The sequence below is a fragment of the Paramormyrops kingsleyae genome, chromosome 7 (assembly GCF_048594095.1).
Source record: "Paramormyrops kingsleyae isolate MSU_618 chromosome 7, PKINGS_0.4, whole genome shotgun sequence".
Taxonomy (NCBI): domain Eukaryota; kingdom Metazoa; phylum Chordata; class Actinopteri; order Osteoglossiformes; family Mormyridae; genus Paramormyrops; species Paramormyrops kingsleyae.
Window position 1 is genome coordinate 26157283 of NC_132803.1, and position 15423 is coordinate 26172705.

Genomic DNA, 15423 nt, shown 5'->3' on the forward strand with positions numbered 1-15423 from the left:
CAAGCAACCCTCAGAACACTATTGTTCTTAACTGAAATATGTAGGTACTGACCTTTGAATTTTTATTTAAGAAATTTATTGAGATCCATAATCCTTTGATATCTAACTAAATTCATTATGCTAGGTTGTTAGTTCTTTTAATTTTTATGAACTGATTCATGAAATGATTACTTCGCGTAGTGAACTTCACAGAGAACAAAGTGCTTGGGTATTAAGTCTTTAACCTTGAAAACTGGTGTTGGATCATGTGCCTAACGTTTCGGTTTTTGCTTGTATATTACTGGTCGTTGCATTATCTTAATGCTCAGCACAGCTGAGCTTCAACTGAGAAGAGTTAATGAATATGCCAAGCTTGCAGTCACCTGTGGGCTCATGAAAAACACAAACTTCCTGCAGTTTGCATGTTGTTAATCATGCAGGAAGCACACATGTATTGACGGCAGTTTTGGGATAAGGAAACAGTGGACTAACTATGCAAATGTATTGAGTCATTCTGACTGATCCCTGATTTCAAGTAATAGAGAGTTACTAACAATTTGAAGTTTTATTGCATAGTAAAAACAGCAAAGTTGATTTTGAATGCACTTGCCAAAAATATTTAGTTTAGTATTTTTTTAGTATGTCTTAAATGTAATGGCAGTTTTATGGAAATATTTATCAATGAACCAAGCAGCGTGACATTTGATATTTTTGCTAGGTGTGCAAATTTAGGTACAGTAGGTTGATTTTGGCCTCTGTGGTTATTGGCTTTTAATGTGGTTCATCTGTTGTTTGATTTAGAAGAGTGATGTTTCATGTGAATCTAAGCAGTGAATTAAAAGCTTCTGTGAGTAGAGAAACATAAGATTGGCTTTTACCAGGAGCCAAAAAAAGATACTGATAGTAATCAACAATTTTTCACTTAAAGATGATTAAAGATCTTAAAGATTGTGCACTTAATAATTATGAGTGTTCACTTATGAGTGTGCACTTCATTCATTCACACTTAATTGGTTATTGCCAGCCATCTTTTAGTGAATATAACTAATAAAAAACCCTTACAAATAAAACGAGGTGTAGGGAAACCTCGGTGACTGTTAGCTGTGAATTGTGGGTAGAGGTGAGCTAATTTGGCCAATGTAATGATTGTTTAATTTGTGTCAAAGGATCTGTACGATGTTGCTATTTCTCTCCTCCTGTGACTAGCAGTAGCACAGATGTGCACACAGTGGCCTCCCTTCTCAAGCTTTACCTGAGGGAACTTCCAGAGCCAGTTATTCCCTTTGCCAAGTACGAGGAGTTTCTTGCCTGCGCTACGCTCCTTGGAAGGGAGGAAGAATCAGTAAGTATCGCTGAAATTTGCACCATTGCAAGTTTCTTTCATCTACAGTATCTATCTATCTATCTATCTATCTATCTATCTATCTTTTTATGAGGTTGTTGATGTCATATAAATCTTTATAACAGCCTACACAATTCTTTGCAGCTTGATATAGCATTTGACAGGTAATGTTGTGATAATACAGTTGGTTACTACATGTATACACCTGTGTATTTTAATTAATGTGTGGGTGGTATGGTGGCCTCACAGGACAGTGGGTTTGATTCCCCCTCCTCTGTTCTTTCCATTTGTGTGTGGGTTTGATTCCCCCTCCTCTGTTCTTTCAATTTGTGTGTGGGTTTGATTCCTCCTCCTCTGTTCTTTAATCACGTTTTTTAATCAGGTTTAATGTTAATGTACATTTATAACTGACCAAACATTCAGTTCTCAAGCAGATGAGGTATTCCTATAAGACGCCATGATTATCTTTCCTGTTATTTTGTATTTTGACTGGCGGGACGGAAGTGCAGCTTATTCAGGACACCCCCCGTGCCCGACGGCGCTCCCCGAGAGCGGCTTATTCACGACCCCCACCGTGCCCGACGGGCTCCCTGAGAGCGGCTTATTCAGGACCCCCACCGTACCCAAAGGGCTCCCCGAGACCGGCTTATTCAGGACCCTCACTGTACCCGACGGGCTCCCCGAGAGCAGCTTATTCAGGACCCCCACTGTACCCGACGGGCTCCCCGAGACCGGCTTATTCAGGACCCCCACTGTACCCGACGGGCTCCCCGAGAGCAGCTTATTCAGGACCCCCACTGTACCCGACGGGCTCCCTGAGACCGGCTTATTCAGGACCCCCACTGTACCCAACGGGCTCCCCGAGACCGGCTTATTCAGGACCCCCACTGTACCCGACGGGCTCCCCGAGAGCAGCTTATTCAGGACCCCCACCGTACCCGATGGGGCTCCCCGAGACCGGCTTATTCAGGACCCCCACTGTACCCGACGGGCTCCCCGAGAGCAGCTTATTCAGGACCCCCACCGTACCCGACGGGCTCCCCGAGAGCAGCTTATTCAGGACCCCCACTGTACCTGACGGGCTCCCTGAGAGCAGCTTATTCAGGACCCCCACCGTACCCGACGGGCTCCCCGAGAGCGGCTTATTCAGGACCCCCACCGTACCCGACGGGCTCCCCGAGAGCGGCTTATTCAGGACCCCCACCGTACCCAACGGGGCTCCCTGAGAGCGGCTTATTCAGGACCCCCACCGTACCCGACGGGCTCCCCGAGAGCGGCTTATTCAGGACCCCCACCGTACCCAACGGGCTCCCTGAGAGCGGCTTATTCAGGACCCCCACTGTACCCAACGGGGCTCCCCGAGAGCGGCTTATTCAGGACCCCCACCGTACCCGACGGGCTCCCCGAGAGCGGCTTATTTAGGACCCCCACCGTACCCGACGGGGCTCCCTGAGAGCGGCTTATTCAGGACCCCCACCGTACCCGACGGGCTCCCCGAGAGCGGCTTATTCAGGACCCCCACCGTACCCGAAGGGCTCCCCGAGAGCGGCTTATTCAGGACCCCCACCGTACCCGACGGGGCTCCCCGAGACCGGCTTATTCAGGACCCCCACCGTACCCGACGGGGCTCCCCGAGACCGGCTTATTCAGGACCCCCACCGTACCCGACGGGGCTCCCCGAGAGCGGCTTATTCAGGACCCCCACCGTACCCGACGGGGCTCCCCGAGACCGGCTTATTCAGGACCCCCACCGTACCCGACGGGGCTCCCCGAGAGCGGCTTATTCAGGACCCCCACCGTACCCGACGGGGCTCCCCGAGACCGGCTTATTCAGGACCCCCACCGTACCCGACGGGCTCCCCGAGAGCGGCTTATTCAGGACCCCCACGGTATCTGACAGGGCTCCCAGTCCTCTCTGATTCGGATTTACCTCCTGCCTCCATGTGCTCCTGTTTCCTCCTGCAGTTAGACAAAATCTCAAAATTGGCCATAGGGTGTGATTCTGAGTGGAAGATGGATGAATGGAAATGATCACATCAATTATTATTTCAGCATCATATATTCATCATTGTTCTGATTCTAAATGTTGCTTGACCCCCTGATACTGATACTGCTAAGGAGGCTCTTCTGCAGTTGTAAGAATTGCAGTTTCTACCGTGTGAGTTTTCTTTGTTTCTTGTGTCTTCTTGTGACTCGATTGACTGCTGATTGCAGCGCACATTTGTAGTAGAGCTCAATGACTGTGAGAAAGAAAAAGTAATTCTGCGACAATCATGATGTCACCCCCTCTAAGAGATTGACTGGGTCCCTGAGCTTGGGGGTCTTTTGTTCAATAAAGTAATTCCTTTGCCAGTTAAACTGTGCAGGTTCTGGATACATTACATCCGTTAGCCTTAACCGCTAATGCAGGGTCATGGGGTTCTTGGAGAACGTACAGACATACAGTATGCCACCCAGGATGCCAATCCATCATAGAAGACACACAGACTCCAAGGGCAATTTACACTGTAATCTAGGTTTATAATAATAATCAATACTTTCTTAATCCCCAAAGAAATTGTCTTTATACCTCCCTCAGCTTGCTCTTCGTAGAGTAAGTTGTCTGCGAAGGGCAGCCACCTGTAGCGGCGCCCAGGGAGCTGGGGGTTAAGGGCCTTGCTCAAGGACCCACAGACTTGCTGAGGCTGGGTTTGAACTTGTTTGAATTCTGATTATAGGCACTTAGGCTTAGCCCACTGAGCCTCACACTGCCCCTTAAAATTGAGCTTCCCCACACCGGGAGTCGAACCCGGGCCGCCTGGATGAAAACCAGGAATCCTAACCGCTTGACCATGTGAGACAAGTTACAGATGTTTAAAATAATTTAAGAACTATGCAATGTGTAGGGTCAACATGTAATGAACCAGTGAACCTTTGGACTTGCCAAATGAAGATCCTAACCCCCTCTGCAAACACAGGGAGAATTCTGTGACCCAGGATCCACTGAGCCAATGGCAATGCAGCTCTGCCTGAACAGGATACCATAAGTGTAATTGTTCAGAGACCTGAATTTTGTGAGTAAATATTAGGGCTGTAATGGTACACATATTCATCACGTACCATTCAGTACCACCTTTTCAGGTAGTACATGCACTGAAATGAATGAATACGTTTCTTGACACGGGCGGAACCTAAATTCACAAGTAGGCTAGATGTTCGGCACAGAAAACTTTTATGGTGATTATGGCTGTGTGTTGGTTAAGACTAATGCTGGTTACAGTCAGCCATAATCAGCGGTTGGGGAACATTTTGCCTTCCCAATAACTTAAGCCAACACTGGTGAGAGAGAGAGTTCAGTTATACAGGAAACGCATCCAGCAACCTCAAATGCTAATTCTGTTGAGATGACACCATCGCAGTGTATGTATGACTGAAGCAAGGCAGAAACAGCCTCTGCAAGCTAGTCTCCCTGTTGCATTTAAGGCATTTTTCCCAGGAAATTAATACATGGCTAAAAAAAAGTAATTAGGCCTATAGAGGTGTTTATGAAATTAATACAAAGTATTAGTGAAGTAATACAAGGTATAAAATGCAATAATTAATACCATGTATGACTAAAATGATGATACATTAGCAGATGGTAATGCTTTGCTTTATTTGTTCACTTAAAGGGCATGAAAGAGCTAAGAAATCAGGTGGAAATCCTACCTCAAGTAAATTACAACTTACTGAAGTACATATGCAGGTATGGCTCTCGCTATTCAACATTTCTGACTGAATCTCCTGCACTGTAAATGTATATACTTTAGCTGATGTTCCCCAGATAAACTCTTTCATTATGATTATATTCTAACTTAATTCTCAAGGTTTCTAGATGAAGTGCAGTCCTATTCAGATGTGAATAAAATGAGCGTTCAGAACCTGGCTACTGTTTTTGGTCCGAACATCCTACGGCCAAAGATAGAGGACCCTCTAACAATTATGGAAGGTAAGTTTACAAATTTACGAATGTCCTGTGTGTTTAAACTCACCTCACTGGAAAAAATGTTTGCTTTATTTTCCCCAGTGTGGTTTACCTGTGTGTTAACATTCATGGGGCTTTTACAGGTACGGTACTGGTCCAGCAGCTGATGTCAGTTCTGATTGGGAGACATGACGTGCTGTTCCCAAAAGAGGAAGAGCACCAGACTGACCTGCAGATGTGCAACAACAACAGCGAGTCTGAGCAGACGCAGGCGACAGGCCACCTGCAGAACGAGGAGAATAACAACAACGTGGCAGCCGTACGGCAGTGTTCCTGGGAGATGCCTGAGTCACAACAGAAGACCACAGCAGAGAATGGCTCTCCTACGCCTCTGGGAGGCCCCCAATCGGGCAGTCCGCCTCACAGCCTGACTGGAAAATTAGACGTGACTCGCAGCCCGCCTTTCGCGGTGAAAAAGAACCCGGCATACAGTAAGGGCAGCGGCATAGTGACCAATGGCTCATTCAGCAGCAACACCGCTGACGGCCACCAGGAGAAGAGTGAGATGCTGTCAGGTGGTGGCATTCCTGCCCGCCGCACCAGCTCGCTAAAAGGTTGTGGTACTAAGATGGGCACCAGCGGTGTTTCCAATGGCAGTATACGGCTTGGCGTCTCTAGCACCGACGCCGTTAACGGGACCCTGAATGGACGCAGTGGATTGTGGGTGGCTAATGGCTACGTCACCATGCGCGATAGCAAGACCAAAGACTGCCTGAGCGAAAAGACGGCCCAGCAGCACCGCCTGTCCACATATGACAACGTCCAGCAGCAGAACTCATCAAATAACAGCTGTGAGGACAAGCAGAGTGTGGACAGCGCCACCTGGTCCACCTCATCTTGCGAGATATCCCTGCCGGACAACTCTAACTCCTGCTGGTCATCCAGCACCACGTGCCCAGAGCAGGACTTCTTCGTGACTCCATATGACGAGCCGGTGCTCTACGACCCCTCGCACGACGAGCTGGGCCAGCTTGGGGAATTCGAGAGCAAAGCCAGCAGGCGGGATGCGGGCGGCCGCAGCAGCCTCGTCACCAGCAGCAGTGACAACAGTGACACACGTGCGGTGAATAACGGCCCAGGAAGTCACGCTGCTCTGCATAGCCTGGTGGGCAGCCTCAAACAGGAGATGCTGAAGCAGAAAACTGAGTATGACGCCAAGATCAAGAGGTAAATCACTATTAACAAACATACTTTTACTGGGTTTCATGACTTTTCATCATTCATTGGATTCCAAATTAAATAAACTAAAAATGCGTTTGTATTTTGAGTGCCAATGTAATAGGGTTACGGAGATAATGATGTTCGTCCCTAAACATGGATATCTCTCCTTTATCTCTAGCTGACGTCTGTAAAATTTACTGTATATGTAATGTTAAGTTATAGTTCAGTTGAAATACCAAATCACCTCTGCAGTGCTTTATTCAGCACGATACATGAGCTGGTCATTGATTAAAATCAGCTATAAAACTGTCAATGCTGAGTTTTAAATTTCACCTAAAACATGCTTTTTTTATGCCATGTTGTGTGATATGATAATCAAGTGCTAACATTTACACTGCTTGTATTCGCATGTGCACGATTAAGTGTAAGTTTACTAATTAGTAATTACCACAATTTAGTTTCGACTTGTTGGAGATGCTAGACTGAAAAGCATGCAAGGAGTAGATTCCAGGCTTCAGCATTTTGAATTTTTAATTTTGAATCATTATTTTTTTTCCAAACATGACACCAGAAAGTTCATTGTGCATTGCTCTCAAAAATTCTTGGAAATGTAATTATTTTATCGTATGGGAAATGATCATCGGTATGTTAATTTATTTGTAATTTCTCATGTCTTCATTTTAAGCATTATGATGACTTACACTTAGGGAATTTCTCTGAAACACCAGTACAGATGAATAGATAATGATGCAGAACAGAATGTCTGCGTCTCCTGCCAGTTGTGGAAGGTTGTTCCAGTATCCAGAGACATTTCCTCTCCTTCTCCTCCTCCAGCCTGGAGCAGCATAACCTGCAGCTGGAGGCTGAGATGGTGAACCTCCACGAGGAGCTGGACCAGGAGCGAAAGAAGTACACTATGGTGGAGATAAAGCTGCGCAACGCTGAGAGGGCGAAGGAGGATGCTGAGAAGAGGAACGAGATGCTGCAGAAGGAGATGGAGCAGTTCTTTTCCACATTTGGGGAGCTGACGGCAGACCCACGCAGGCCAGAAAGAGCGAATACTGTCTGGATCCAGTGAAGGACCCCCTCATAAATCTAACTCTCCCATTGGTGGTAATGCAGAGGGTGGCTGGTCCCCTGACAGGCAGAGACCAGCACTCTCCTCTCATGAACTCCTGAAGGAAAACAACCTATATAAGTGGGTTGTGCTATAATTCTTTAATGTGACCTTGTCAAATAAATAGTCCACCAATGTTAAATGTTATCCTGTATCTGGGTGTGTGTATATAGATGTTTATATATTCAAGAAAAATATATTTGTAAAAATAAACTAAAATGTTTTTCTGAATGATCAATGCATTGCATTTTTTTATTATGGATTTTCCTTGCACTTACTTGTCTCTTTTTTTTTCTCTAACTGCGGTACGGCATGGATTTGTGTATGGTGGTGCTTATTTTTACATATGCTGTATCTTAATTTAAATAACTTTATGCTATTCTTCATGTGTAACTAGACTTTTCCCATGACCAAAATGAAAAGATATAAATATTTTATAAAATATTCTAAATATCATATCTGTTTCATTGTTAGTGCTACATTTTAAATAACTGTTCAATATTAAGTTTTAATTAGTTATAAACTACTGTATATTAATTATATTTAATTAGTTATAATTAGTTCTAACCTATACTTTTGCATTGTCTATGAATGTTTTAATTTATTGATGGTATTTATTTTTTAACAATTTTATTTTTGTTCCCAGTTCAAGTATATATGACAACAACATCCTTGACTAAGCTTAGATGCATTATTCCAGATGATTTTTAATAGTATTTAAATACATTTCTTTCTCACATGATTATTAATACAAGCCAAACTGTTTTTTCCCAATTATATGCTATTTGCCAGCTGTTACCCCCTGTGCTGCTGACCTTGTATGGCTCCTTGTAATCTTATCTGGATCGAGGGGCATGAAGGTCCATTTAGACCTAGGATTGGTTATGAATTTTACATGTGGGTTTGCGGGGCTGTTTTTAATCTGTGTTTCGGCTCAGACTTTTTGTCCTGTTTCCCAGAAGTTCACAGCTGTTCTGTAGAGCTTGTCGAGAGGCTTGTCATGTGTTTTCTTGTTTTTGTATTTCAGCCCCATTTCCAAGTCACCGTTTCCTGGTTCCTGTCCTTTGTTTCTCCCTGGAGTCTCGCATTCAATCAGCTGGCTACTTATTTCCTGTGTTGTACTGTCCAATAGTCTTGGGAGCCATCAGGGGGGACAATGTTATTTTACAACAGTTTTACAAGTAGAATTGTATAAGTTTTTTGATAGATAAATACAGCTTACATATTTCATATATGTAGTAATGGTCTTGTCTTAGAATATACGATTAGTATTCACATAAAACTATACATTATGGAATGTGAGCATCATCAATGATGCATACCTTACACATGATAAATTGCGTTATATAACAGAAATCAAGAAAATAACAGGACCATCTACTTCTGTATAGCTGCTGTTTCCTCATTCTTCTGCTGAATGTCAGATTTGCACGTATTCGCTGTATCAGATATATACCGGAAAAGAGTGATGTATGTGATGTCAAAATAGAATAATATTGTCACACCTTCACTTACTGCAGTCTTGCCCATATTGCAATTACCTTGCCTGTGTAATCTGCACCCTGATAGCTGTTTAGACATTTAAATCCCAGTGCATCTGACACAGATGCAAAGTCTCATTTCTCTCTCGCAAGTTGTACTGTGATTTGTGGAAGCCTGTATATGACGTACTGCTTTAAAGCTACCATTCTGGATCATCCTTTGTTACTCCATTTACAGTACATCTGATCGACTTTAGCCTGCTGCACAACACTGATTGTGGGACTTTGTGTGTTGGCTCTAAGAAATAAAACGCTGTACATCGCTCCCTACCATTTATTATTTTTTTCAGTTTTACACGTATATATATTGCCCTTAGCTGTCATCCTAGTAAGAAAGAGTTCTAAATTCGAGAAATGTCATATAGTGCATTCAGTGCCGCAGTTATCAAGAAAGATATATTTTCTCTGCCCAAAACTTTGCTTGACCACTTCTTTTCACTTAAATTCATTTCAATTTAAGAATCCTGCATATTGCAACTTACTAATCTTGCATCAGGAACTTAGAATGTGCTGGAAAGTAGCTCCCAAAAGGCAATCAGTGAAAAAACCTTTTGCATCCCATTTTCCCCACCATTAAATAACGAGCCTTAACATGAAATGATGATTTAATATGTGTGTCAAAATATGCTGTTTGCATATTTTGTGAATTACCCATCTATCTTCTGGAGCCTTTCCCAGACTGCAGAGGGCGTAAGGCTGGGGTACAAATTAGATGGGATGATTTTGGAAATTATCCCCCTGAAAATCACAACAATAAATTATCCACCTATTAACATGCAAGGACTATAAAGAAAAACAAGTATAAATGTCTTCGGTTTATAGCAATGGCGAAATGCATTTAAACTTTGCAAAAAAACATGCTGAGGCATTAAAAACACACACCCTGCTCCAAGGTCAAAGATTTTGTTTATTTTTCAGTCACAGACATATATTTAATTTACTTATACAGTACCTTCAAAATTTTGAGTGTATAACAGTTTTCAGTTGTTGTTTTTAGCTATTTATTTTCTTCCATTTAGTTATGGGATCCAAACACTCGCCTGGAGCTGAATATCTGACTACCATCAGACTTGACAAAGCATTGTGGCATGAACCACGGACAGAGATTTCAATGTAACATTAACAGAATGGCCTTTCCACAATACAAAATGAGCAGAGTGAAAAAAAGAACAGGAAAAAAAATCAACATAATTTGACACTATTGTTAACATTTATTTTCTCTGAGAGAAAAAAATTGGTTTACCCCCTGTTAAAGAATTTTATTGCACCTTTGTGTATTTTTGAAAGAAATTAATTCTTGTAACTAGTCCTTCATATATTGCTGTATGGTGAGTATAGAGAGAATGGCCTTGTTTACACTAAATCAATCCTGCCAGTTAAAAATGCTTTGATGTTGAGGTTTGACATAGGATCTCTGATGTGATCTTAAATTCATTTATTTAGTGAGAACTATATACAAAATGTTCGGGATTATAATTCAAGCAATACAAACAAGAGCTTTCTATAGTATACTTATGATTGAACTGGCTGTCTTAAAGTACACAAGTACATATGATTTTGCTATGAATTACTAACCAGGCTAGTAAAAGAATGTGATTTGTTTCACACTTAAGGCCACTCCTGGGTGCTTCCTGGTCGAGCTTTTATTTTCAATTTGTGGTGCTTAAATTACACAACAATAGGTTTCTCAATCTAATGTCAAAATTAGGTTACTGCATGTCTTTTTTATTCCCGCTATCGGGCTGCAGTATTTCCGTACTGTTGTAAACAACTACAATAAATTTGGACAACAGTACTTATGAACATTTAAAAGTGAACTTTTTCAAATGAGTTAAGGAACTCAAAAGTTACAATTTCAATTGTCGAAAACACAGATGAACATACACACAAAAATATATAATTAGCCAAGGGCTTTACAGACATTTGCCTTGGTTATTATAATACACGGCATCAAATTTCATTCCTTGGGATGTCTGTTTTGTAGAATGCTGGTTTGGGTTAAAGATGGTCTGAACTCCACTTTAATTATGCATGTGAAGTGTGAATTATCTGATAAGGAATTTTAATCTAAAAAACACATTTTCCAAAAGCACTTCAGTTAACGTTAGGGAAAACATCTGGAAAATATATTTTTAAGAAAAGAAAAAAAAACAACCTTCCATATTGTAAAACAGTCCCCATATACTTAGCAATGTTGCTAAAAGGTTGAAACCTCATAATGTAATCTGTACTTTCTTGAGATGCGTATTCTACCAGTTAAAAACTTTCCGTATAAAATACACAACAGCACATTACACTCAACAGTGAATTTCAGTTCTAACTTAAATCAATGACAGTAATCACACATAATCAAAATGAAATGATAACAACATTTAAATGTGTGATGACCTTATCCCTCTTTCAAGATCTCTTCCAGTTCCTACAGATAAAGGCCTGTCAGCTCTTTGGAACTTCTGATTGACCCCTGATTGTTCTTTCAAACATTGACCGTCTGTATTTTGTACTATATTAGTTACATTGGTTGTAACGAATTTCCCTCATTTTGTAAGGACCATGGTTATGTATGACTCTCCGTATACTGTAATCCTTCTGTTAGTGTTTCTTTTGAATTATGAAAATATTATCTACATTGTCGTTGTAAAGTTATACAATGTTTCAGCTGTTTTCCATGCAAAATTGCTATAGAAGGTAATGGACAGTTACTTTAAAAGCAGGTCTGAAATGATAAAGCGGAACACATGAGCAAAGAACCTGAGCTGTCCACCTGACCAACCCATCAGCACTGACTGCCCCTTGCCTGAATTTATGTAAATAGAAATATACTATTATATCAGAATTATTCATTGTGAGCATCATAATCACATTATTAACTTAATCATCCAACTGGTTAGAAACAGAAATGATGTGCTCGGGGAAAAAAAACTTGTGTTGGGAAATTACATATCAATCAAATATTAATTCTGTGTCAGCTCATTTTGTGGGGCTGCAACAATTTGAGTAAGAGCTTCTCTGATTATATCAAGCTAAAGATTTCTTTATGTATAACTGATCGCATTTTTTCATTTTATTTCACTTTTTTAGTGCCTACCTGTGATTGTCACTAGTGAAAATGTTATTAATTCACATATGTGATGCTTACTAATTCCAATAAAGGTAAAAATGATTAGAAATTTTGAATCCAGCAGAAGAGTGTAAATGTGTATTATATACAGCCAAAAATGCTGAATTTTGTACGACAGAAACAAGTTTATGTATTTTTGCTCAGGACTACAATACTCTAACTTGATTGTCAAAAAAGCCAACAAACAAAAAGACAAAACAAAAAAATCTTCTTTTGCACCATGTAAGTCAGAAATCTATGTTCCCAAACCACATCTAATCCTTTAATGATATTTTCATTCTATATTTCCAGATGAGTTTTAAAAGCATCACATTCTGATGAAGTTCTGAGCAGCGAATCATTTCCTTTTAGGATTATTTCATGTCAGGGAACTCTGAGACGTTCCCGAAATAGACATAATCAATATGCAGTGAAAAAGACTGAACTATCATGAAACTGATCAACAATATGGCATAAAAATGGTAATTTTTAAAAGATAATCAGCCCAACTGCAACTGAGAAACCTCTCCCAAACTATCTATCCAGTACAGGGTGACATATCTGTAATTATCTGATAATGATCCTTTCTAATCAAGAACATATCACAAACTGAACCAAATTAAGTCTCTCTATCTGATTTAGATTCAAAAACTAACTACAATAAATAACTGGGCTGAATTGCATTTTTGATGTAAGAAAAGACACTAATAACATAAACATTCATTCACTATGAGAAATTATATTTTAAAAAAAAACATTAAACATGAAGTGGAATATGACAAAAAAAACAACAAATCAATGACAGTAGTAAGCCTCACTCTGCACAGAGCTTCCAAGAATCAGTATGTCGTTAATTTCAGTGTTCAGCAGAAATCCAAAACAAGATCCATTTGGAATAAGTGTTTTCATCCCTTTATTAAAAATGTTCAATAGTACACTCATAAAATGCCCATAAATTATATCTATATATCTGAAATCATACAACTGAAGTATACTACCAAGACCCCAAATTAAATAACTTACACATTTCGATTATGACTATTACCCATTATTATACATAAGATTATGATAAACACAAACAGAGAGTGTACTTAGATGCTGATGGAATAGTCTACACTAAGACTTAAAATACTATGATTAAATGCAAAGGTAGTATATGTCTATTCTGTAGGTGTGGGTATCAATTCACAGAATGTACCAATGTCAGCAGAGAGAGGTAAATTGCCATTGTTGAAGTTGATGGAGGTTTAATATATGACTCTTGTGTGATTTCAACTTTCTGGTTTCAGGCTCAAGTCTTGTGTTTCATACAATGTTGCCTTTGTATTTGGGATGAACATTTTCAAAGGCACTAGCCAAATTCAAAATACAAAAATAATAAGACCAACAAAAAAGTATCAATAGAATTCTAGTCGTGTGCAGTCAGTATACTCTATTTGTATCCGTTTCAACAGACTAATATCTACAAAAATAAATGAGATGGATTCAAAACTTTTTTGACCTGATTTAGTTTTATCATCACTCATTTATCCACAGAGGACGACTGACGTCCAAACCACTTTTGTTTCTAACCACAGGCATATATGCCACATCTGCCTCATGTCATAATGCGATGGCATGCGGCGCAGCAGTGCAGTGATGTGGAGGAATGCGTGTTACAAAACCAAAAGCTATAAACCAAGGAATGAGCTCAGCGACAACAGTGACGGTAAATTCACCTTCGCTTCCTGCAGCTAACGCACATCCGATTTTACAATTTCAGCGTTTGTGACGCAGCTCGATACATTTTCCCCCCCTTTTTTTCTTAACTGGTATATAAACAAGATTCTTTGTACTTACTTCTCATAACTCGCATTTTTATAATCATGCAGAACTACAGGCAAAGGGAAACAAAGATCAAAGGGGTTATGCGGCAAGGTGTGCTAGAGGTTCTCATACTGGCCGTTAGTCCCACCCAGTGTGCCCTGCAGATGTAGATGCAGAATTACATATATACAAAATAAGAAGGGCACTGTACAAGCATTCCCCAGAAGAATCACAGACAAGCAAGCCAATCTGTTCTTAGATCCAATCTGTAAGATTAGAAATTAGTAGTACTATAACTTTGGGGAAACGAGGGGAGGATTTTTTTTGTCTGTTTTGTTTTTTTAAATAATTAACACAAAGACCCACCTTGCCACACACACACCATAGCACAAAAAGCTTGCAGGGCGTTGCTTATCAACCAGTAAATTTACACTATACAGAATGATGTCTGTCTAACTTTAATGCCATATGAAGGGAGATACAAGCAAAGCTATTATAAGTTTATAAATATACATTTCAGCATGTGTTTTTACGTAGTACTTAGAATGAAAATGCAGGCTTTTATTTGATCTTTTTTCTGCTTCCTTATCTTTTTCGTCATTGTTTAGATTTCTGATGCACTTTACCTTCTGAAGAACATTGGGTGACGCAGGCAGGCGGCTAGTCACCTGCAACAACCAAGGGGTCCTGCAGAAGTCTCCAGGCTGCTGTCAGTGTCGGAGGCCAGGGTCTGATCGGTGGACGTGGAGGAGATGTCATTGAAGGAGGAAGAAGGAGGGAGGCTCTCACTGCTATTCATGGCTGCACCTGCGCTAAGAGAATTAACATTAACAGGGTTACATTGAAAAGAGTGTGGATTCTAGCAGCATCAGTAAAACATATAAACATCAGGCATGGGAAATGTATGGTACCACTTTACAATAAGGCTACCCATATAAGGAGTTTATGAATGGTTTATAATCTGGTTATTAATTAGGTTGTAACACTTTGTAAATTATTAATAGACAATTTTAAACAAGTCATAACACAGTTTTCTTTTTATTATTGAGTTACTACCATTTACAAGTGGCAAAAGGGAGCCTTATTGTAAAGTGGTAAATGTGTAAATGTGACTTATGGATGGAGTCAGTGGTTTGCATCACTTGAGCCTTGAAACTACAAACACACACTGTTGTCAGTAAAATCAAGCTATCCTTAAGGATTAGCAATCCTTATGCAGAACACGTATGTCCACAAATGTACAATGCATATATTTCAGTCTTATGTACATCAGTGTGTATAAATCCCAAATTATTAGAGGCAATTTTTTTCTCATTTCATCTAGACTTATGTATATTAACGGTATCATTAATATCAGTCTGGAAATATCGCATG

General features: G+C 40.6%; 2 protein-coding genes across 10 annotated transcripts in view; one reads left to right on the plus strand and one right to left on the minus strand.

Annotated features, from left to right (window-relative positions):
• The window catches only part of arhgap24 (Rho GTPase activating protein 24), a 47038-nt gene extending 37625 nt beyond the window's left edge, over window positions 1–9413 (plus strand). For 2 of the 3 annotated variants that reach the window (XM_023828660.2, XM_023828663.2), the window contains 5 exons: window positions 1186–1321; window positions 4972–5045; window positions 5167–5288; window positions 5408–6491; window positions 7320–9413. In XM_023828660.2, coding sequence (XP_023684428.1) covers window positions 1186–1321; window positions 4972–5045; window positions 5167–5288; window positions 5408–6491; window positions 7320–7563 — 1660 coding nt within the window. In that variant the 3' untranslated portion in view covers window positions 7564–9413. The remainder of the gene's footprint in view (window positions 1–1185; window positions 1322–4971; window positions 5046–5166; window positions 5289–5407; window positions 6492–7319) is intronic. The other variant, XM_023828662.2, reaches the window with a different exon arrangement.
• Window positions 9414–10032: 619 nt separating this feature from the next.
• The window catches only part of mapk10 (mitogen-activated protein kinase 10), a 43990-nt gene continuing 38599 nt past the window's right edge, over window positions 10033–15423 (minus strand). For 4 of the 7 annotated variants that reach the window (XM_023828668.2, XM_023828667.2, XM_023828670.2 and 1 more), the window contains exon 13: window positions 10033–14856. In XM_023828668.2, coding sequence (XP_023684436.1) covers window positions 14714–14856 — 143 coding nt within the window. In that variant the 3' untranslated portion in view covers window positions 10033–14713. Of the gene's footprint in view, window positions 14862–15423 lie in introns of all 7 variants that reach the window. The other 3 variants (XM_023828671.2, XM_023828672.2, XM_023828673.2) reach the window with 3 other exon arrangements.